General features: G+C 34.8%; 1 protein-coding gene across 1 annotated transcript in view; it reads left to right on the top strand.

Annotated features, from left to right (window-relative positions):
- LOC150018864 (cytoplasmic dynein 2 heavy chain 1) overlaps positions 1–22449 on the top strand; it is a 283446-nt gene that overhangs the window by 28162 nt on the left and 232835 nt on the right. The window contains exons 19-30 of the mRNA XM_090265892.1: positions 3005–3120; positions 3712–3839; positions 7119–7268; positions 7928–8133; positions 9361–9516; positions 9609–9723; positions 12225–12395; positions 13396–13778; positions 15352–15484; positions 15585–15702; positions 17378–17490; positions 19111–19230. Of these exons, the coding sequence (XP_090122018.1) occupies positions 3005–3120; positions 3712–3839; positions 7119–7268; positions 7928–8133; positions 9361–9516; positions 9609–9723; positions 12225–12395; positions 13396–13778; positions 15352–15484; positions 15585–15702; positions 17378–17490; positions 19111–19230 (1909 nt within the window). The remainder of the gene's footprint in view (positions 1–3004; positions 3121–3711; positions 3840–7118; positions 7269–7927; positions 8134–9360; positions 9517–9608; positions 9724–12224; positions 12396–13395; positions 13779–15351; positions 15485–15584; positions 15703–17377; positions 17491–19110; positions 19231–22449) is intronic.

Genomic DNA, 22449 nt, shown 5'->3' with positions numbered 1-22449 from the left:
AGTGCTTGATCTCTTTTCCTCCTGATACCATTATGATGCAGGTATTTTTATGCTTGATGTTATTCCAGAGGTCCCTAAAAATACCCTCATTTTTAAAATTCTTTTTTGTTTTCGATTCCCTGATTAGGTGTTTTGTGCTACCTTGTCTTCCATATTACTAATTTCATCCTGTGATTCATCTAATTTGCTCTTGATTTTTTTCTAGTGTATCTTATTTTTAAAGACTTTATTTTTTAGAGAGAGGGAAAGGGAGGAAGAAAGAGAGGTAGAGAAACATTGATGTGTGAGAGAAATACCAATTGGTTGCCTTCCATACAACCCCTACCAGGGATTGTGCCCTGACTAGGAATTGAACCTGGGACCTTTCGGTTTGTGGGACAATGCCCAACCCACTGAGCCATACCAGTCAGGGATCTAGTATATTCTTCATTTCAGATATTGTATTCTTTATTTCAGACCAGTTTTTTTTCATGGTTTCCATATCCATTTTTATGCTATTGAAGTTCTCACTAAGTTCCTTGAGCATCCTTATATTGTTTTGAACTCTGTATGTTGCCTGCTTCCATTTTTTTTTTTCCCTGAGGATTTCTCCTGTTCTTTCATATGGGACAAATTTCTATGTTTCCCCATTTTGGCTGCCTCTCCGCGTTTGTTTCTATGTATTAGGTAGATCTGCTATGTCTGAGTCTTTATTGGGTGGTTATATGTAGTAGGTATTTTGTAGGGCACAGTGGTACATCCTCCTTGTCATCTAAGCCAGGGGCTCCAAGTGTGCTCCCAATGTGAGCTGCGTGCATTCTCCTGTTGTAGTTGAAACTTGATTACTGTTGGCACTTTATTGGGAGGGATTGATCCCCAGGTGGATTGGCTACGACGATCAACTATGACTACAGTGGAGGAGCTGCTTTGCAGGAACCAACCCCACAAAGCAGAACTTGCTTCATGGGGCTTTTTTGCCTGCAGAGTTTGCCCTTTGAATATATTGCTTGTGAAGGTGGTTGGGTTGTGTTCTGGTGTGGTCTGAAGCTGGCCATAAGGTGTACTGTGTTTGGGGCCTCCCAGGAGGTGCAGGTCAAGGTTAACCACCACCTGTGACCTGCCTGAGGCTACTTAGCATTAGCTACAAAGTGATCTACAGATGGCTACTACTTGTGCTGGGTTTAGAGACGCCTGAGAGAGGGCACACTATGAACCGAGGATGGCTGCTGCAAGTGCTGGGTTTGGGACATCTTAGAAGAGGTATGTGGCACATTGAGGCCAGGTGCTGCTTGTTTAGAGTTTGTGAACCTTTGAGAGATTTTGGGAAAGTCTGCAGCATGAGCCAAGACAGGGTGTTTGTATGGAAAGACCACTGGAAGCAGCTTATGTGGGTCAGCAGGGTGGGTGGGGTAGGATGTCAGGGAATCATTAGGGTGGAGGTCACAGTTTTTGCTGGGATAACGGAGACTCAGATGGGGTGCCTACTGGCTGGCTCTGGGAGAAGGGCTCTACAAAGTAACAATGGCCTGTGTTAGAACTTCTGCCTGGGAGAAAGCCACTCCTCTAGCCGTGTCCCCGAAGCAGAGACAAGTCAGTTGCTCCCCATATTTCTCAGGTGCCTTTTGAGCTGCTGCCCCAGTGCTGGGGCTAAGAGTGAGTGGGTCCATCAGTGAGTAAGTTTGTGTGTGGGTCCTTTAATATGAACAGCTGGGACTCCGAGACCCCTTTGTCTCACTCAACTGCTAGATTTCACAGCTGGAAGTTATGGAGACTTCTCTTCCTGGAACTGGAACCAGAACCCTGGGCTAGGGAGCCTGGTGTGAGGCTGGGACCCCTTCCTCCTCAGGGGGCACCTCAGCAGCTGAGATACCCCTCCCGATATTTAACTGCCACATGTTGTTTTGGAACTGGCCTGTTCCGCATCTCCACCTCTCCTACCAGTTTCTGTGTGGCTGCTTCTGTATATCCTTAGTTATAGGACTTATGTTCAGCTGAATTTCAGGTGGTTTTCAATGATGGTTGTTTTGTAGTTTAGTTGTAATTTTGATGTGGTCATGGGAGGAATCAAGTACAGCACTTATATACTTGGCCACCTTGACCAGAATCCTGTTTTGTAAATTATCTAAAATACAGAAGAGTACAATGGCAATTGCTCTTGATATTTGATGTTTTAGACCTATTAGTGCATATACTTACAAAATTTGATTATACTGTATCCTGATATTTTTAGTTAATACTATTTCAACAGTATTTTGCCATGTAATTACCTAGTTCTCAAAACTTCAATTTTTAATTGTATGGATAAAGTACAATAATTTATTTAGCCATTCCTTCATTTGGCTTATTTCTAATTTTTTATTATTATAGTTAATACTTGTGTAGAATCTTGGAGTTTACCTGAAAATTTCCTTAGAAAAAATTCTGAAGGTGAAGCTATTAAGACAAAGGGTATGCCTGTTTTAAAATTAGGTGATACATATTGCTAAGTTGCTCTTCACAAAAGTTGTATTGTTTTATACTCCTGTCAGTAGTTCTGAGAGCACTGTGTTTTGCCCATGCAATTGAAGATATAAATGAACAATTCTTTACATTTTTGTCTATTTGAGAGGCAGAAGGGTTATTTTTTGTTTTATTTTCTAAGTACCTTAATAATCTATATTCACTTTCTATCCTTATTTTCTTTTCCCTTGTCATTATTATTTATACTTTGCAGGATAGTGAATATATTTTATAAGTATTTAAAAAAGTATGTTACATGCTGTGACAAGGAAAGCTTGTGAATATTTAAATATGTATTCATAATTGCTGCCTTTTTGATAAGCTGATATGATGTATAATAAAAACTAATATAACAAAATCAATAAAAAACATCATAATTGTATGTGTATGGCGTATTTGCTAAATGAAATCTAAATGCACTTAATAGTAATACTTTTGAGTTACATTTGTAATTCAAAATGATAATATAATGAGAGTCTTCTAATTATTTTTTTTATGTTAAAATATGTCTATTGGCATTTTTCAGTGCTGTCAAGGTAGATTGTTTCAATATTAATTGTAGCCCTGTGAAGACTGTGATTGATGATCTCATCCAGAAGTTATTTGATGTGCTTGTTCTTTCTTTGAAGAAGTCTATCCAGGGTAAAGACACTTATATTTTTATTATAGAGGCATATACTTTGATAGTTATGAAATATGAATCCCCGTGATGATTAAATCAATACTGAGATAGGAAGTATTATGAAATAAAATATGCTTAAAATGATAAATTTAAGAAAGTGTGAAAATTTATGTTCCTCTCCTAAGAGGTCTGAAAATTGAAGGCATTTTTATTATTTGCAGTCTTATCTTGCATCAGTTTGTTGCACATATTATTGAGAGGGGTAGATAATTCTGGTGTAATGTGTCTCTCCTTATTTCTTCAAATGACTACTATTTTCCAAAGTACTATATGGTTTCTTTTTCCTTTAAATTGAGATGTTTTAGCATACTATTTAAGACTGAAAAGATACCCAATTTTGAGTAAAATTTACTAAGAATGAGTATATTTTAACTTTCTACTGAAAATTCTTAAGTGCAATGTGAAATAACTGAACTTCCATGACAAGAAATTTCTTTGCTTACACCCATATTTTGTAATTATGTTTAATGAAAGCAAATGATTTAGAAATTGTGTGATTGAATATTTTTGGTGGTAATAATATTTCTTGTATTTCAATGTTACCTATTCAGCTCATTTACATGAAATTGATACATTTGTCACTGAGGCTATGGAAGTCTTATCAATTATGCCCCAGTCTGTGGAAGAGATAGGTGATGCAAATATACAGTATAGGAAGCTACAAGAACAGAAGCCAGAGGTGAGTATTAAAAAGTAAATTTTTAAATTTATTTTTACTGTACTGGAGATGTTTAAAATAGATAATCTGTGACACTTTAGAAATATCACATAGCTTCAATATTATAAGGAAGTCCATATAATCTGGTCTAAATGGTCAGTTCATGATTGGATTCTTGATGTTATGTTGGTTGTAACAATAATGCTTATTATTGTAATCTATTTCATGATGTGGCATATTAGAATAATATTAAACTTAGATAATTCATGCTGTTACTTCCAGGGTTGTAATCGTAGCATGGTTAAGTGTAAAGTTAGAATTGAATTAGCAACACACACATACACATACACTCTGGAGACGCTCATAGTTAGAGACAAAGATAACAGAATGGTAAGGATTCATAGCAACAACATAGAGACAAAAATGACAGAATGGTGAGGATTCACAGCAACAACATCCAGAAGGCTGGAGTCCAGAACAGGGAAGGCAAAGTTTTATAAAACATATTATGAAAGATTTTAATTATATTTAGAGGAAGGAGGAGAAATAATTCAAATGAGAGTATGAACTTTTATGTGTTCCTACTATGTGATTGACTTAAAATTATTGACAGTTTAAAGGTGAGTGAAGTAATATACTTTCATAGTGGGAGGAATTGCAAACTTTTTTAATGATGTAGTAGGCTTAAATGTATAAACGAAGGTTTAAAGAGAAAATAATATACTTGTCTAGTAGAAGGAATTAACTAAAAAAGCAATGGAAATATGAGCTGTGGCTGTTAGTTAAAGCACAGAGGCATTTGTTCATAGTGGGAGGAATTGCAAACTTTTTTAATGATGTAGTAGGCTTAAATGTATAAACGAAGGTTTAAAGAGAAAATAATATACTTGTCTAGTAGAAGGAATTAACTAAAAAAGCAATGGAAATATGAGCTGTGGCTGTTAGTTAAAGCACAGAGGCATTTGTTCATTTATTTATTTGACAGATATTTATAGGTCACTGTAACTATTCCAAGCATTGTGCTAGGAGTAGCTCTTGCAGCTCTGTACATACTCTGCTCCTATGGAATGCACATATACACATTCCTGTGGGTGCGGAATGAGAGTCGAAGAAGGGGAGAAAGGAAGAGGAAGGAAGGAGGGCGATAGAGAAGGGAGAAGCAAGAGAAGTGAGAGAGAGCATGCACAACTGGGGAAGTGTTATTTTTATGGTAGGTGCTCATGGGAGACCTTCTCAGAGAGATGACATCTGACCTGAGACCTGAATGATAAAGAGCAAACCATTCTCAGGTTTGGAGGCAGATCATTCTAATTAAATGAACAAAAAATACAAAATGATTCAGGTAGAAATGGACTTGGTATGCTCAAAGAAGAGATATATGTAAATATTGTCAATGAAGTTAGTTATCGAGAAAGCCATAGTATTCAAGAAAAAATATGGTATGAGGTGAAATCGGAGAGGTATGCAAGGACCAGCTTATGAAGGTACCTTTAGACAATCGTAAGGAGTGTGGATTTTATTGTAAGTGTAATTGAAAGTCCTTAGAGGTGTTTAAGCAGGGGAGTGACACAGTGTGGCTTACAGTTAGAAGCAATTATCCTGGATGCTCTGTAGGGAATGGATTGGAGTGAGGTAAAAGTAGCAGAGAGTCTCGTTAGTAGGCTACTGCAATTGGTATGTGAGAGAATGTAGAAATTTGTACCATGCAGCAGAGGACATGGAGAGGACTGGAGAAATTGATGATGTATTTTTAGAGTTAAAACCAAGAAAGTCTTCTGATGCATAGATAGAGGGGGGTTAGAGAAAGAGAAATAAACCTGTCTCTTAGATTTTCAACTTGAACAGCTGGCAAACTAACGGTGCCATTTACTGAGATGAGGATCACTAGGAAGGTGTTTGGAGATTGAAAGTGATGGGCACTGAGATGTCAGGCAGAAGTTGAATGAGAAATATGGAATTGAGAGTAAAGGTAGAAACTAGAGATGTAAATGTGGAAGTCATTTTTACGTCCATGATACTTAAGACCATGGGTTTGGACTAAGACTATCTGGTGGATAAGCAGACAGTAGAGGGTATTAGACCACTGTGAGCATTCCAAAATTCAGAGTTCAAACCCATGAGGAGGCCGCAAAGGAGATGGAGAAAGAATGGGAGGAAAAGCATGAAGTTTATCATCACAAAACCTGAAATTAATGTTGTATGCTGGGAACAACTTGTGAGGCAGGAAGAAGTGATATGTGTCAGTATACAGAGCTAGGCAGAATTAGGTCATGTGAGCCACATTAAAGCTATTAAGCTTGATTCTGTGGACATTGGGGAGTCATGCTGGGTTTTGAAGATCAGGATGTTTAGAATGCTGTATTGATACGTCTCTCCTTTGGTATGTGTTTTTGAAGGAATAGAAATAGAGGCAGATTGACTAGGAAATTGTTGTAAAGTCTTTACAGGTTAACCTCAGTTCTTTTCTCATGTAGAAAATTAGAATCTGACTATTTTTTTCCTCCTTTCTTACTGATTTTTATAGTACGACATGGCTTCTTGGTCCATTCATTTTCTCTTTCTCAGGTAGAACTGATGATCCCTGTTTCTCAGGGATTGCAAACTGGTCATTGAGAGATATATGAATTTTTTGCTGTCTATTATGTATGCACAGTAATTTAAAAAAGTTTTCTATGGAAATTATTACTTTGTTGATTTGTTAAAGTATAGGTGTTAATTTAAAGGACACTGTTGTTTTACAGTGCATTAGAAAACTGAAGCAATTCAAGCAGTTTAGCACCTATTCCTACACCTAGATTGTTGAGAAACTAATGCTACACAACCCAGGACATTTCAAGTAGAAACTGAATGCAGGAGCTTGATTTTACTTCTTCATTTGTCTGTTGCATGGATTTTCTTTCTTTGTTAAGTAGATAATTTAGTTAACTTAATAATTTTAGGTAATTGCTCATTTCAGTTCTTTTAGAAACCTTTTTAGTATGTTCTTAGACATGGAACATTTCTAATAACAACTTTACTTTGAACAGCTGTAGTATTTTCTTTATGGATTTACGGTTTTATTCAGTCTCATATTTCTACTTGTTTTCCTTTTCAACTTATGATGTCAGAGTGCCTTGGTTGAGTTTGTATATAATAATAGTAAGTAAGCATTAGAAATTGTATATCCAGGAATTTAACAAAGTATTTAGAAGGAAATATCTTGATTTTTATAAAGCAAATCATGAAATAAAAATTAAAAATAATAGAATTTTAAGAAATTTGATAAAATAGGATCTTTTTCATATTTTCTTTTACCTTTAGATTTTGCCCTTATTTCAAGAAATTGAAGATAAAAACAGACTTTTACGAACTGTGGCAGGTAGAGGTTTAGAAACAATTAGCGATCTAAAAGCTAAATGGGATAAATTTGAGTTGATGATGGAAAGTTACCAACTTATGATTAAAGATCAGGTAGGAACCTTTTAGTCATTTTGTTAAAATGGAAACTTAATTTTTTCTAACTTAACATTTTCTGCTTATCTGTATCCTGTTATAACTCAGGTTTATAAGAATTTTATATTGATGAAATTATACTTCTATATAATGAGATACTTTATATAATGACGACCATTTCACATAGCTTGTCTTCATCTACTGCCATTCAATAATGCATGTAAAATTATTTTCAGCCTTTCTTATATAAAAATTTATTTACTGACTGTGTATGGTGTCTTTTAACTGGTACAACCTGGAAGTTGCACATATCTATTGCACTCATGTCCCATTGACAGCCCTTTGGCTGTACTGGAGACTGGGAAATGCTCTTAGATGGAACAACTGGCAGTCATTAGACAGCCTTTTTAAAAAATCCCATTGCCTTTTTGCTAGTGGGTACTGTTAATGACATGAATTATTTCCTAATGATGTTTGTGGATTATCTCTTGTTGTAAATTTGTTACCTAATTTTATGCATTTGAATTACTTTATTGCACTTGAAGTCAATAATTTAAAACAATCTTTTGAAAAGTAGTAGTGATATTTTTCACTTAACTAGAAAATAGAAATAGAAATGTGAAAATGCAGTGAGATTTTACTCTGAATTAAATGGTATGAATTCTGTTGGCTTATAGATTGAAGTAATGAAAGGAAATGTGAAATCACGTCTTCAGATCTACTATCAAGAACTGGAAAAATTTAAAGCTCGTTGGGACCAGCTAAAGCCCGGTGATGATATTATTGAAACTGGCCAGCAAAACACCCTTGATAAAAGTGCAAAGTTAATAAAAGAGAAAAAAATTGAGTTTGATGAACTTGAAGTCATAAGAAAAAAACTGGTGTATGTTTTTTTCTTTAAAACTGATAGTACTCATTTGAAAAAAAATGTTTTATATTTAAATATTAAGTTAGTAATATCTTGTTTCTATTATCTTTATGACTTTATGAACTTCAACACAATAAGTGCTCATGCAACTGCTTTTCTAGGAATTGCGGGTAGATTATATAAGGATTTTGAGAGAGAAGCAAATACTGACTAGGTCCAAAAATAGAACAGTTAATTAAATTTGTTGAAAAGTTAAATTAGGGAGTTGGAATACTTTCTGTGATCTCATTTAAAAAATGGAATATATAAAATTAATGGAAAATTACTTTCAGGAGCTTTGAGATTTATAAAAATTGAACCTAGCCAAAACAAAAAACAAACAAAGAAAAATCAGACCTCAAAGAATTTGTTGTTCTATGTTATAATAATGCAAGGAATTAAATGTTCTGTGTTATAATAATGCAGGGTATTAAATTTGAGCATTGTTTTAGGTTTGGTCTATTTAGGCAGTGTAGCCATAAACTAATTGCTTTCATAGGTGAGTAGAGGTTTTATTTTATTTTTCATTTTTTAATTGTTGTTCTATTACAGTTGTTCTATTTTTCCCCCATTGCTCTCCCCTATCCCACCCACTCCTTCCTTTCCCACAGTCAATCTCCACCCTGTTGTCCATGTCCCTGGGTCATTTATAGTAGTTCCTTAACTAGACCTTTCCCCTTCCTTCCCCACTTCTCCCCCTCCTACCTCCCCCCTGGTCACTGTCAGTCTGTTCCTTGTTTCCATGCTTCTGGTTCTATTTTGCCTGTTTGTTTGTTTGTTTTCTTCATTAGGTTCCTGTGTTAGTTGAGATCATATGGTTTTAGTATCACATTTATGAAATGGCATTATACCAATTAGGTGAAGGATATCTTTAATTTCAAAAAGTAACCCATTCAATTGAGACTATTCTCAAATTAATCCATAAATGTATATAATTTGAATATTTATTACATATTACATATAATGTATGTAAAATATATATATTACCAACTTCACTTTGAAAAAAAATTGTATTAATTAATTTAGAGAAGCTCATGACTAAGTAAAATTCTGATGTAGAGTTGGCATATACTCCCACTGTGTACCTCCACTATCAAGTACACATGCTTACAGCACACACACAGGCAATACAGTTAAATAATACTGATATTTAACAGTTGTTCTTTTTAAAAAATTTAATGATATTTTACTTTTTTTAAATAGTGATGATTGCCATCATTTTGGACTAGAAGAGCCCGACTTCTCTTTGGCAAGTAGCATCTCTAAAGACATTGAGGGCTGTTCCCAAGTTTGGGCACTTTATGAAGAGTTTCAGCAAGGATTTCAGGAAATGGCCAATGAAGATTGGATTACTTTTCGGTTTGATTCATAAACAATATTTAGATTTTTACAGTTTTTAATGTTGTTTTGGATGTATGTTAAATTTAAGATTTGTTTCTGGTGTTTTATAGGACTAAGACATATCTATTTGAGGAATTTTTGATGAATTGGCATGACAGATTAAGGAAAGTTGAAGAACATTCAGTAATGACAGTGAAATTACAATTAGAAGTGGACAAATATAAAGTAAGATAGTTTTACTTATTCTATTGTTTAAAAATTATCTTGGAACTTTTATGTATCCTTTTATTATGTAGTGACTGAACTGTAATTTTAGTTTCATATTTTAAAATAATTCTGTTGCATCAAAAAAAGGAAGTATAGAATAAACCATAGAGATAATTGATATTTCTGGTACCAATCTGAAAGGAGCTATAAAAGAAATTTCTGGTTGACTTCCGACCAAGATGGAGGCCTAGACAGACATGCTGAGTCTCCCTCCACAACTAAGAAGGACTACAACTACCTCAAAACTAGAGATAACCAGAGTTCCAGAAAATCAAGCTGCATGTAAGTCTGGCAAACAAAGATATAAAGAAGAAATACTCATCCAGACAGGTAGGAGGGGCAGAGCCAGGGCAGAGAGGACTCGGTGTGGTGGCGGCAGCAGTGGCAGCAGCAGGCCTGTGGAAAGCGCGATCCTACGTTTTAAAAAGTAGGGAGGGACACTTGGGGAGCCCTCCCAGCACCAGACCAGACTGCACAGCTGATGGTTCCAGCGCTGAGGTAAAATAAAGCCTCATTGCTTCTGACTGTGCGAACCAGTGGGGGTTGGGGCGGAGGAAGAAACTGCTGGTCTTTCAGCAGAGTCTGCTTGTTTAAAGGGCCCCCACAGTCCTAGAACATCCGCAGACCCACCCACTCTGGGAACGATGGCCGGGGCAACAGCTAGAGAGGTGCCTGTCCCATACAGGAGAAGTGCCTGGAAAGGGGGCCAGTGCTGAACAAGAGGCATTGTTTCTTCTCGTACCCCTCCCCCACATACAGCCCCACAACGTGGTGAAATGGGTCGCCCTGTACTAAAGAATACCTAAGGCTCTGCCCCTTTCAATGTAACAGGAACAGCAGCTCTACCAAGACACAGAGGCAAACAAACACAGGAGCCTGTCGAGATGAGGAGACAGAGAGATATGGCCCAAAAGAGGGAATGGATCAAGGTTGTAGTGGGAGAACTAAGTGATGAGGAGATTGTCAACCTAACAGATAAGGAGATAGCCAACCTAATGGATGCAGAGTTCCGAACACTGATAATAAAGATGCTCATAGGCTTGACAGATATGCTTAAGTATGGCAAGTACGTAAGGGAAGAAATGAAGGCTGTGCTAAATGAATTGAAGGAAAGTCTACCCAAAACCAATGGTAAAGGGAAGGAACCAGGGTTCAAATCAATGATTTGGAACATAAGGAAGAAAATAAAAGTCAACCAGTACAGAATGAGGAAACAAGAACTGAAAAACATGAGGAGAGTCTTAGGAACCAGAACTTTAAATGTGCCAACATCCAAATCATAGGGATGCCAGAAGGAGAAGAGGAAAAGAAGAAATTGAGAACTTATGTGAAAAAAATAATGATGGAAAACTTCCCTAATTTGGCAAAGGATATAGGCATACAAGCCCAGTAAGCACAGAGTCCCAAACAAGCTAGACCCAAGGAGGAGCACAACAAGACACAACATTATTAGAATGCTAAAGGTGAAAGATGAAGAGAAAATCTTAAAAGCAGCAAGAGAAAAGCAGAGAGTTACCTACGAAGGGGCACATATAAGACTTTCGGCTGATTTCTCAAAAGATACTTTGCAGGCAAGAAGGGACTGGCAAGAAGTATTCAATGTGATGAAAAGCAAGGATCTACAACCCAGATTACTCTATCCAGCAAAGCTATCATTTAGAATGGAAGGGCAGGTAAAAGTGCTTCCCAGACAAGGTAAAGCTAAAGGAGTTCATAATCTCCAAGCTATTATATGAAATGTCAAAGGGACTTACTTAAGAAAAAGAAGATCAAAATTGTGAACATTAAAATGACAACAAACTCACAACTAGCAACAACCGAATCTAAAAAATAAAAACAAAATCCAACTAAGCAAACCAGAATAGGGACAGAATCATAGATATGGGGATCATTTGGAGGGTTATCAGCTGGGAGAGGGAAGAAGGAGAAATGGGGAAATAGTGCAGGGATTAAGAAGCATTATTAGTTGGTACAAAATAGACGGGGAAGTTAAGAATAATATAGGAAAGGGTGAAGCCAAAGAACTTACATGCATGGCCATGGACATGAACTAAGGGGGATACTCAGAAGAGGGGAGCAAAGGGGGAAAAATATTAAGACTACTCTAACAACATAATAAAATATATTTAAAAAAAAAGAAATTTCTGGTTAAAGTTATAAATCAGAGTATTTATACTTCCTAGGACAATTTAGGATGTGGATCATTTAGCATGTTTAGGATATATATTAAATCCTAAAATAAAAATAGAAATATTTTAGGTCATGTTTTTAATATATTAAGCTACACAGTGTAATTAGTGTGTGTGCATAATAAAAAAATTTATACCATTTCTGTTTAAGTGTGATTTCAAGATTGTTAAATAAGATGATTAAAAATTTTATGCCTGATAATCATACAGTAAATGAAATTTTGCATTTTGCTCATATATGTGTACTATATTTTCCTTTTCTTTTAACAGATCGTAATTCCTGAATTGAAATATGTGAGAGGGGAACATCTTTCTCCAGATCACTGGCTTGACCTTTTTCGCCTACTTGGCCTTCCAAGGGGTACTAGTCTAGAGAATTTATTGTTTGGTGATCTTCTCAGGTTAGCTGATACAATTGTTGCCAGAGCTTCAGACCTTAAAGTAAGAATACTTTAAAAAATATCTCATATGTCTGACCTTTGTTAACATGTGATTTTGCTTTGTATTTGGTTATTCAATAAAATAGCAAGTTAAATTTTCTTTCTTTTTAAGTATTGGCAATATTACATTATTCTATCATTCTTTCAGTAGTAATACATTTGAATATATCTAGCACTGTGTATGGGACTCTAGAAACAATAATATAAACCCTTACTTTGAGAGAGAGAAAAAATGTGAAATAAAAAATGTTTTAGTTTTAAGAATAGAGTCAGCTTGATCAAAAAGTGAACAAATACAAATTGTCTGACATATAATATGTTTAAAATCACGGGGTATACTATTAATAGAAGCTAAGGGATACAAAAAATCAGAAAGTTAAACCAAGAATGAATTTGGTACTCAGATTTAGAAAAGGTTTCAGGTAAAAGTAAAACTTGTCACCATTCTATCATAAGTGGCAGACTTTCTATATTGTGTTCTGCACATTCAGTATAATTATAAAAGGACTCCTGATGTCAAATTGTTCTATTTCCAATCTAAAAATGTATGCTTGTTGATAACCCTGGAGCATATTTAGATAATCGTGAAGGTATAAAGCACTACTACTGTGGAAGAAAAATCTGGATGATTCCTAATCACATTAGATATATCAGAACTTGCAATTAAATTACATAAAATTTCTAATGTATGCAAAACTTCAAATGAACCAGAGTGTTTTGTGTTTTGCTATGGATGCTTGAATTTTCTGTTTTTCTTTTTTAGATGTACAAAGCATAAGACAGAACTTTGTATATACTTTGACCATGTGAACCTTGGTATCTGATAGCCATGGATACTAGCCAGTATTTTTTATTGCATATAAATTATATCTACATACATTTTTTGGTCATATGGTATAAAGCCAGATAAAAATATATCTTCTTATAAAATAGATTTCTTATAATTTATTTATATGATAATTAACGTTGAAATAATAAATATGGATATTTTGTGTTAAAAGGATTTAAATAGTCGAGCACAAGGTGAAGTTACAATCAGAGAAGCTTTACGTGAACTGGATCTTTGGGGAGTTGGATCAGTGTTTACATTGACTGATTATGAAGACAGCCAGAGTCGAACCATCAAGCTGATTAAAGACTGGAAAGACATTGTAAATCAAGTTGGAGATAATAGATGCCTTCTTCAATCTTTAAAGGATTCACCTTATTATAAAGGATTTGAAGATAAAGTGTCAATTTGGGAAAGAAAACTTGCAGAGTTAGATGAGTACCTGCAGAATTTAAACCACATTCAGAGAAAGTGGGTGTATTTGGAACCCATTTTTGGCCGTGGAGCATTGCCAAAAGAACAGACACGCTTCAACAAAGTTGATGAAGATTTTAGGTCAGTACAACTATATAAGACATAGTCACATATGGGTGTTTTTATTCATGCTCCAAGGTGTTTCATAAAAGCTAATTACCTTTACATAATTAGAAACATCTCTGTATTCCAAATGCTTTCTTTTCTGGATACTTAGCTGTTTCTGAGGAGGTGCTTCCTCCAATTCAGTCATGTACTTTTTGAGCCATTTTGAATTGGTTTCTGTTTTAGCATTCTATATATACCTGATGTTTCTGAATATTACCAATTTACAACTTTACTATTGTACATTTGTTGGATATTTTTCATTTCTTATTTTGATTTATCTCTGACTAGAATTTAATAGTTAAGCAATTCTTTTTTTCTTTAAAGTCTCCTCCCTTAGCTTCTGTGATACCGTCCTCACCTGGTATTTTGCCTCTCTGGTTGTATTCCTAGGTTGTAGTGCTGAGACCTCTTGAAGCATTTAGATGTAGATCCTCTCAAGGTTTCAGCTTTAGATTCTTTTCTCACTCTGTATTTTCTTAGGTGATCTTTGGCACTTTAAATATCAGTTCTCTTCTATTTGCTGATGTCTCCTTGACCTCTATGTCAAGCTCTTATTTCTCTTCTGAGCTCAGATTACACTGAGCATTTTTAATCAACAAGTCAGAACTAAAATCATGAGTTTATCCCTTTCCCACAAATCTTTTCTCTTTCAGGTTTCTGTCTCAATAAATGCTACCCCCCAATTGCTCAAAGCAGAAATAAAATATCTTTGACCTCTCCTGCCATTTTCAAATTCATTAAATCAGTAAATTTTGTTGATTCTAACCCATTTAATATATTTTAATGCATATTTTACATTTCTATTTGTTTGATTATACTCTAAAATACTTCTGTTGTCACTAACTTGGACTATTGTATAAGATTTATTCTTGTCTTCTCTAATAAGTTTTTCATAGAACAGCCAGACTAATTTTTTTCTAAATGAAGCTTCATCACTTCTGTCCTTTATTGCTTTAAGTAAAACTTTAAAACGGTTTAAGGATAAAGAATGATCTGCGCGATTTCCATTTCTCTCCCTTACTTGTACTGCTGTCCTTTTTTGCTTCACTGATGCTAGCCTTTAGTTTCTCAGGCATACCAAACTTCTTTCCAGGATCTTTACCAGAGATTGTTTTCCTTGTAACCAACCAACTTTTTCTTTTTATTCATTGTTTCAGCTTAAATTACTTCCTCAAAGAAGCCAGAGGTCAGGATTGCCCTATTAGCCACTTTAATAATACTTTGTAATTTTCCTTTTTAGCAGTTATCATAATTTCACTTAAATCTTTTGAGAAATTATTTGTTTTTCTTTGTCACTAGACTATTAGCTCCATTATGTGGGGTTTACTATTTGTTTAGTGAATAAATGACATGATAGAATTTGCAATATGGGAAGTTAAAAATGGTAATGGGGTATTATTAATTTTTAGTATTATTTATTAGAAGTATAATTATGAGTTGCTGTTGTATAGTGTTACCTTTAGTTTGTTTTAAGCAGGTTAAAAAATAAATATATAAATATCAACCTGTTAAAATAGATGTGAAAATGACTGTTTTTCTTCTGTAGATCAATAATGACTGACATCAAGAAAGACAACAGAGTCACAACGTTAACTACTCACGCAGGAATCAGAAATTGTCTACTGACAATACTTGATCAGCTTCAAAGATGTCAGAAATCATTAAATGAATTTTTGGAGGCATGTTTTTAAAAAAATCTTTATATAATAAATTGTAAGCCTCTTACTATAATAATTATTTGAAAAGAAAAGGCTATCTTTTTTCTTTTATTGTTATTAGGAAAAACGCTCAGCATTTCCACGATTTTATTTTATCGGTGACGATGACTTGTTAGAAATACTGGGCCAGTCTACTAACCCTTCAGTAATTCAGTCTCACCTTAAGAAGCTGTTTGCTGGTAAGATTCAGCATTTATTCAACAGATACTTATTGAGTTTCAGCTATCTACCAGACATAATGTTAGGCTCTTAGGTAGACTAGTAAGTAACATATAGAGAACTTATAATTTAGTGTGGGAGATAAGCTAGTAAGTTGACAAGTGTAGTATGACAATTCTTATTGTTGATATAAGCACATGGTGCTATTCCTGCACCTATGAAGGCATTTACATCAGTTTTGGGACATCACGAAGAAGGTGACTTCTAACATGAAGTCTGAAGAATGTATAAGTTTTAACTAGAAGAGAGATGGGGAGGCAGAGTGAATAGTCTGGAAGGTTTGAAAGTGAAGGAGAACAGGTCCCTTCATTACTGAGTGACATTCAAGTGGAGATATTCAGTAGGCAATTATTGTCAGCAGAGAGATATGGGTTGGAGATATATAATTGGGAGTGATTTGTATATAGATAATAATTACTCTATGGCAATAGGTAAGATTATCTGAAAAAAGTTTATAGTGCCGTATTCTTTGACTTTGTTGAATCACTTTTGTTGGGTAATTGCAAATGCAGTTGGTTTGCTACAAAAATAATGATGTCAAGAACATGCATGAATGACCCATGGACATAGACAACAGTGTCAGGTTTGACTGCGGGATCGGGAGGTGGATAGGCAGAGGAGGGCAAAGGAGTAAAAAACTGGAACAACTGTGATAAAATAATAAAATTGAATAAAAGTAACAATGATTTTTTTCTTAAAATATGAATTTGTTGGAAAGGAGTCATGTTTTTCAAATTAACTTTAAGAAGTAGACAATTTTTATCATCCTTACTTATAATTTCCCTTATAATTCAGGGTGAGCAAACTATAGAAGCACAGGCCAAGTCTGGCTCAGTGCCAGTTTTTTCTTAAATAGTTTTCTTGCAACACAGTCATGTCAATTATTTTTATTGCTGCTTTTGTGCTACGAGCACAAGTTTGGTTAGTTGACACACAGACCTATGGCCTGTAAAAATCTAAAATATTTACTCTCTGGTGCTTTACGGAAGTGTTCACAACCACTGCATATCTGAAGCTTTCAGGTGTTTATATCTGTAAGTGCGGGCTATGGGAAGTAGTGGAAAGAGCTCTTGGAATCAGAAGGCTTGTGTGCAAGCTTTACTACTTATTAGTCAGCTATTAATTATTACCTCTGATACTTTGGAAGTAATAGCTTACGGGGTTATTCTGAAGATCAAAATTAGGTAATGCATTTAAGTTTTCTTTGTGCTATTAAATATAAATTGATGTGCAAATTTTGGGGAAGGAAAGTCCTATTTGCCCTCCTCCCTTTCTTGAATCTTTATGTCTATATCAGTGGAGTTGTATGTATTCTTGTACACTCATTTGTTTCTGGCTTTTTTTTCTTTTGCTCATTATAATGTTTTTGAGCTACCTACAACCATATTTTATGATTTTAATCACTGAATAGCATTTCATTGTTTCAAGATGTCACAGTTTATTCATTTACCTTTTGATGAGCATGGGTTGTTTCCCATTTTGGGTTATGAAATGCTGTTGTATTATATAATAGAATTAAGAGTTGTATTGCATTGTAATATATATTATGGGGTACATACTATGTGTTGATCATATATGATGTTTAATAATTATCTTTAATCATTTTGCATTTGAATTGTTGCTTTTATATTACAGGTATTAACAGTGTGTGTTTTGATGAGGAATCAAAACATATAACTGCAATGAAATCTTTAGAAGGAGAAGTTGTACCTTTTAAAAATAAAGTTCTTCTATCAAATAATGTAGAGGTAGGTAATTCTTTTTCAAGTGTGAAAATAAAAAAATTAACTATGAACTGTGTATCAAAAAATCACTTAGTTAATTTGTAGGGTAAGGTTGGTTAATTTAGGCCTTTTAGGAAACTTCTCATATCTTTAAAAAATGATTTTTTTTTGCTTCAGAGTGATTTGATATTAAAGAGAACAAGGATTTTCAGTCTTTGGAAGGAAGGCAATATGCATGTAACTATGAGAAGAGCCTTTGCTTTGGAGTCAAAAAGACTTGGATATTAATCTTAGTTCCAAAACTTATTGGTTATGTAATTTAGAACCTGTTTCCTTATTTGTAAAATAGGAATCTTACTGTCGTTGCAAAGTCTTTCTATGGAAAATTCACTGAGATAGCTATGTTTAAGTACATTAGGTAGTATTTGGAACATAAGTACTCAATAAGTCTTTTTTAGTTGTCCTTTCTTCTAAAAATATGAGATATATATGGTGAGTTAGGTGAACTAGAAAGCTTGAAGCTAGTGCATTTATAGTGTAGCCATGACTAATTGGTTGTGTAGAACTGGAAGTGAAATATCAAAGGCCTATTACAGGTATACAGCTAAAACCAAATGGCAATAGGTTGTACCACATTGAATTATAATTCTCAGTTTCCAGAATTATCTTCCAACTGAAGTCAAGGGTCATGCCTTATGACGCATGTATTTTTATAGTTTATCCAAAGGTCTTTTTCTGGTTAGGCCTCAGCATTTTATCAGGTGATTGAAAGCACAGAAGTTTTGTTAAGAAACTTCCATGTTTGGTGCAGAGTTTTGTTGCTTTCTGCTGTTGTTTTCCTTTCTCTAGTTTTGTTGGGACCAAATGAACACAGAGAGGAAGAGCTTATGTTTTAGCCACTGGGCTAGAGCGGTTTTTCCAGCGAAGGAAAATAGAAGTCTGGAAGCTCTTGTGATGATTAGCAGAGTATATGTCTCTGTCGTTTTGCACAGAGATTCTCACTCTTTTGCTTCAGTGTCTTTGAACTGAGTCAAGTATCGTGCTGTTTTAATACTGGAAAAGTGCTCTAAAGTTAAAAAAGAAAAGTTAGAACTTAGAGTTAAAGTAAGTGATGATGAAAAGCTATTTAAGATTGTAATTCTTGTCCTTAGATATTATTGCAAGTGATAGTTTTTTAAAAAATTTAAGTAGTGATTTATAAATATTTACTGTACTTTTTATCAATCATTATTTTAACTTTAACTTATTTTATCTATAATCACATGAGTGAAAACATGTATTGTTTGACCTTGAAACAAATTAGATGTATTTGAAGAGGCAGATTAACCCCCAAATAATGTAGTTCACCCTAACTAAGCATCCTCTTCCTATGGTGGCAAGATTTTGAATATGAGATCATTAGGAGAGTAGGAGCCAAGGGACTTAGCTTGTCACTTTGACTTTGATTTATTGGTCCAGCTATATAGTTTGACTAGTCATAATGATAGAATGACTGGGTTACTTTTCAAATGTTCATATTATATTTGTTTGTAAGAGTCATTAAGAAGTTATAATCTACCCTCCTGAAATAAATGATAGGGTTAGTCAGTAGATTACATACCTGTTTTATGACATGTATATATTATTTTCTAACCTTATTTTCAGATTTGGTTAAATGATTTGGCCTTGGAAATGAAGCAGACTTTGCAGCGGTTGTTGACAGAATGTGTTAATACTGGACGAAGTTCTCAAGGTGCAGTTGACCCATCCTTGTTCCCTTCACAGGTAAGGAGGCTTATGTCTGGAATATAGGCAGGTATGGTATCATAGGATGACCCTGACTTGGAGGTCACCAGGCTCAGACAGCTGGCATCTCTGTACTCTCTTTATCTAAGTTATCATTGACAAATTGTTTTAACTTTTGAGTCTCAGTTCCCTCAACTGTAAAATGTGAGGGAAGAACAGCATCATAGTGAAGTTCTCTTCTATCTCCATGTTTGCTGTAATCCAGATGCTTTCAAGCAGAAAGCATGCTGAAATCTAGGCAACCCAAGTGGTGGGAAATGGAATGGGAAGGGAAAATATGTCATGCAGCAGCTTCTTCTGTCCAGATATTAGTGCATCACTGATGGAAAGGCACCGGATGTAAAATTCTGTCCCCCACTCCTTGCATGGAATTATCTAAGAGCTTGGTACTGGCAGGAATTTAGCAGGGTGCTAGTGTAGTGTAGATGTAAAGTATGGTCACACCACTGAACTAATATGTTGGCATCAAAGCTAGGAGCTAGGTTACGTGACGGGTATAGCTGCAGCTCAGTGTCAATAGGAACTCATTCCTGAAACACTGGATGCTATATATGAATCTTACAAAATTTGGTCCAGGCCTTACGTAAGTGTAGTACTAAGAGTTGTGTTAAGCATTGTGCCTTTTCAGGATTTGTTTTATTGATGGTTGAGACTAGCACTATAGGTTTAGGACATCAGGAGTTTTAGTTCTTAGGGACCATGAAAGGTGGGCATTGAGATGTGCTATGATTTCTCACAGGAAGATCTATCCAGCTGCTCAAAGTTATTTGCTTTTCAGATTAGTAGCTATTGAAACAGGAGTTTTTAAATTTTTATGTTGTTTTAAAGTGTGGGAAGTTAAATAAGAAGCTTGGAATATCTTAGATTCATAGCCATTTTATCATTCATGTTGCTTGTATCTTTTAGCACCTTCAGTGCTAAAATCTTGTTAAGTTCTGAAAGAAAGATAAAAGTAATCATCAATGAATAATGTCATTGCAAAGTCAGAGTTAAGCTGCTCTATTACTTCTGGAAATGTTTCCCGTTACTCTGTTAACTTCCTGGTGGGGTTTAAATTGATTTAGGATATAAGACAATATTAAAAAAAGTCGACAAAAGTAAAAATTGCATAACAGTTGGACTGGGGAGATGACATTGTATCAGGAGATACACTGGAGGATATAGGCTTAAGAGAGTTTCTGGGTTTGAAACATAGTACTGGGCTCTTGAGAATTCAAGTAAAAATGTGAACTACTAAAAATATAAATGGTTATTTATCTCGGTAAAAATGTGAACTACTAAAAATAAAAAGTGTTGACCCTTGAACAACTGGGGGTTAGAAGCGCCGATTTACCATGTAGTGTAAAATCTGTATATAACTTTTGACTCCCCCAAAACTTATCTGAAGTTGTCCTTGGTTATCTGTGGAGGATTGGTTCTAGAACAACTCCTCATTCTGCCCCCTTAACTGCCCCCCTGACCGCAAATACCAAAATTCAAGAATGCTGAAGTCCTTTATATAAGTGGCATAGAAACAGTATTTTTGATCCATGGTTGTGTGAATCCCCTGAAGCAAAACCCAGGGATAGGGAGTGCTGGTTGTATATAGGGTGGGGCAGTACATTTACAGTTGTGAGTACACGAAACACAGTTTGTTTTGTATTATATATTTATGTATTATTTTCCATGCAAACAACTGTAAAGCTACTTTGGCCCCACCCTGTACAATAGTCCCTCTCTATATTGCGATTCACTTATTGTGGCCTCACTGTATTGCGGGATTTTAAAAAATATTATATTTAATTAATTATCGCGGGTTTTTTGCTATATCGCGAGATTTTGCAGTACTGTATACGTATGTTGTAAAAGTTATGTAGGTTTAAGAGTGCAGAATATGTTTAAGAACAAAAGTAGTGTTTATAAAAGTGTGGAAAAGGTTAATAAGGGAGTGGGAAAGGTTAATAAGGGACTGGGAATGGTTTATAAGTGTGTGGGAAGGGTTTATAAAATCTTAAAATATATGTAAATACTAAAATAAATGCAAGGTTCCTACTTCGTGGATTTTCACCTATCGCGGGGTGTGTGTGTGTGTCTAGAATGTAATACCCGCGATAAGTGAGGGACTATGTATTTACTGAAAACATTCAACGTATTAATGAACCCACGCAGTTCAAACCCGTCTTTCAAGGGTCCACTATAGTTCATTAATTTATCAAAACGAAGAATTCTAGTTTATTAGCAGTTAATGCTAGGAAAACTTAATGTCAAAAACATACTCATAAGGGGATTGAATAATATTCATCATATGAGTATCTTGTACAGGTTATTATGTACTGCTAATTCAGTCCTTTAAAGGTATTTTTGTAAGGACTTGAGAATGCACTCTGGTCTGGGAAGGAGGCAGCACAGTAAAGTAGAAAGAATCTGGTAGACCTTGGTTCAAATCCTGCCTTTTCCAGTTATTCTCCAAGTGATTCTTTTTGACACTTAGTTAAGAGAATATAATAATACTGACATTGCCAACTCATTCTGATGATTAAATCATAAAATGTTTGCAGAGCACCATTAGTGACCATTATATGATGGGTAACTAATAATGTTGGTGCCTGTGCAGATATCTTAATGATAACATGACTTGACAATTATTCGAGACTGTATTTTGACTATCATTTCTGTTAGTCTCTACAGAAACTGTATAGCACACTATTAGAAGTGGAGATGATTGATTGCATTTAAAGTAAAGAAATGCAGGAGTTGCTTAAAAGGAATTCATATGTATTAGTGTTAGTGTCAAGTTAGCAAGTGAACATTTTCATGTGGAAATTAAAAAGTAAAGTTGTTTCACAAAAAGCAGATTTGGATTTGCTTAAATGCTTCACCATATATCTGATTAAAGAAGCTGGTGAGTTTTGTACTACAAAGTATGGCAGATAACTTTGCCTTTGAAAGAGTTACTAATTGGCTTTCTCTTCCATAAAATAATCTAATATGATATTTATAGTGTTTTAAGTTAAAGCAAGACAGCAAGTTAGCTGGCTATATTAAATTATAAGATGTATGCATAGATAACTAAATGAGTTAATCTTTTAAATAGAAACATTTGATGATATTCATCTGGATCCTGAAAAGTATCAGAAAAATAATCTGTTCCACAGTAATTGGTGAATAGGTTTAGTGATTTTATATGATGATGGATTATTTTTAATTTAAAGGAGGATA

This window comes from Furipterus horrens, unplaced genomic scaffold (genome assembly GCF_987537825.1).
Source record: "Furipterus horrens unplaced genomic scaffold, mFurHor1.1.pri manual_scaffold_2, whole genome shotgun sequence".
Taxonomy (NCBI): Eukaryota; Metazoa; Chordata; class Mammalia; order Chiroptera; family Furipteridae; genus Furipterus; species Furipterus horrens.
This window is presented reverse-complemented; position numbering and strand designations above follow the sequence as displayed.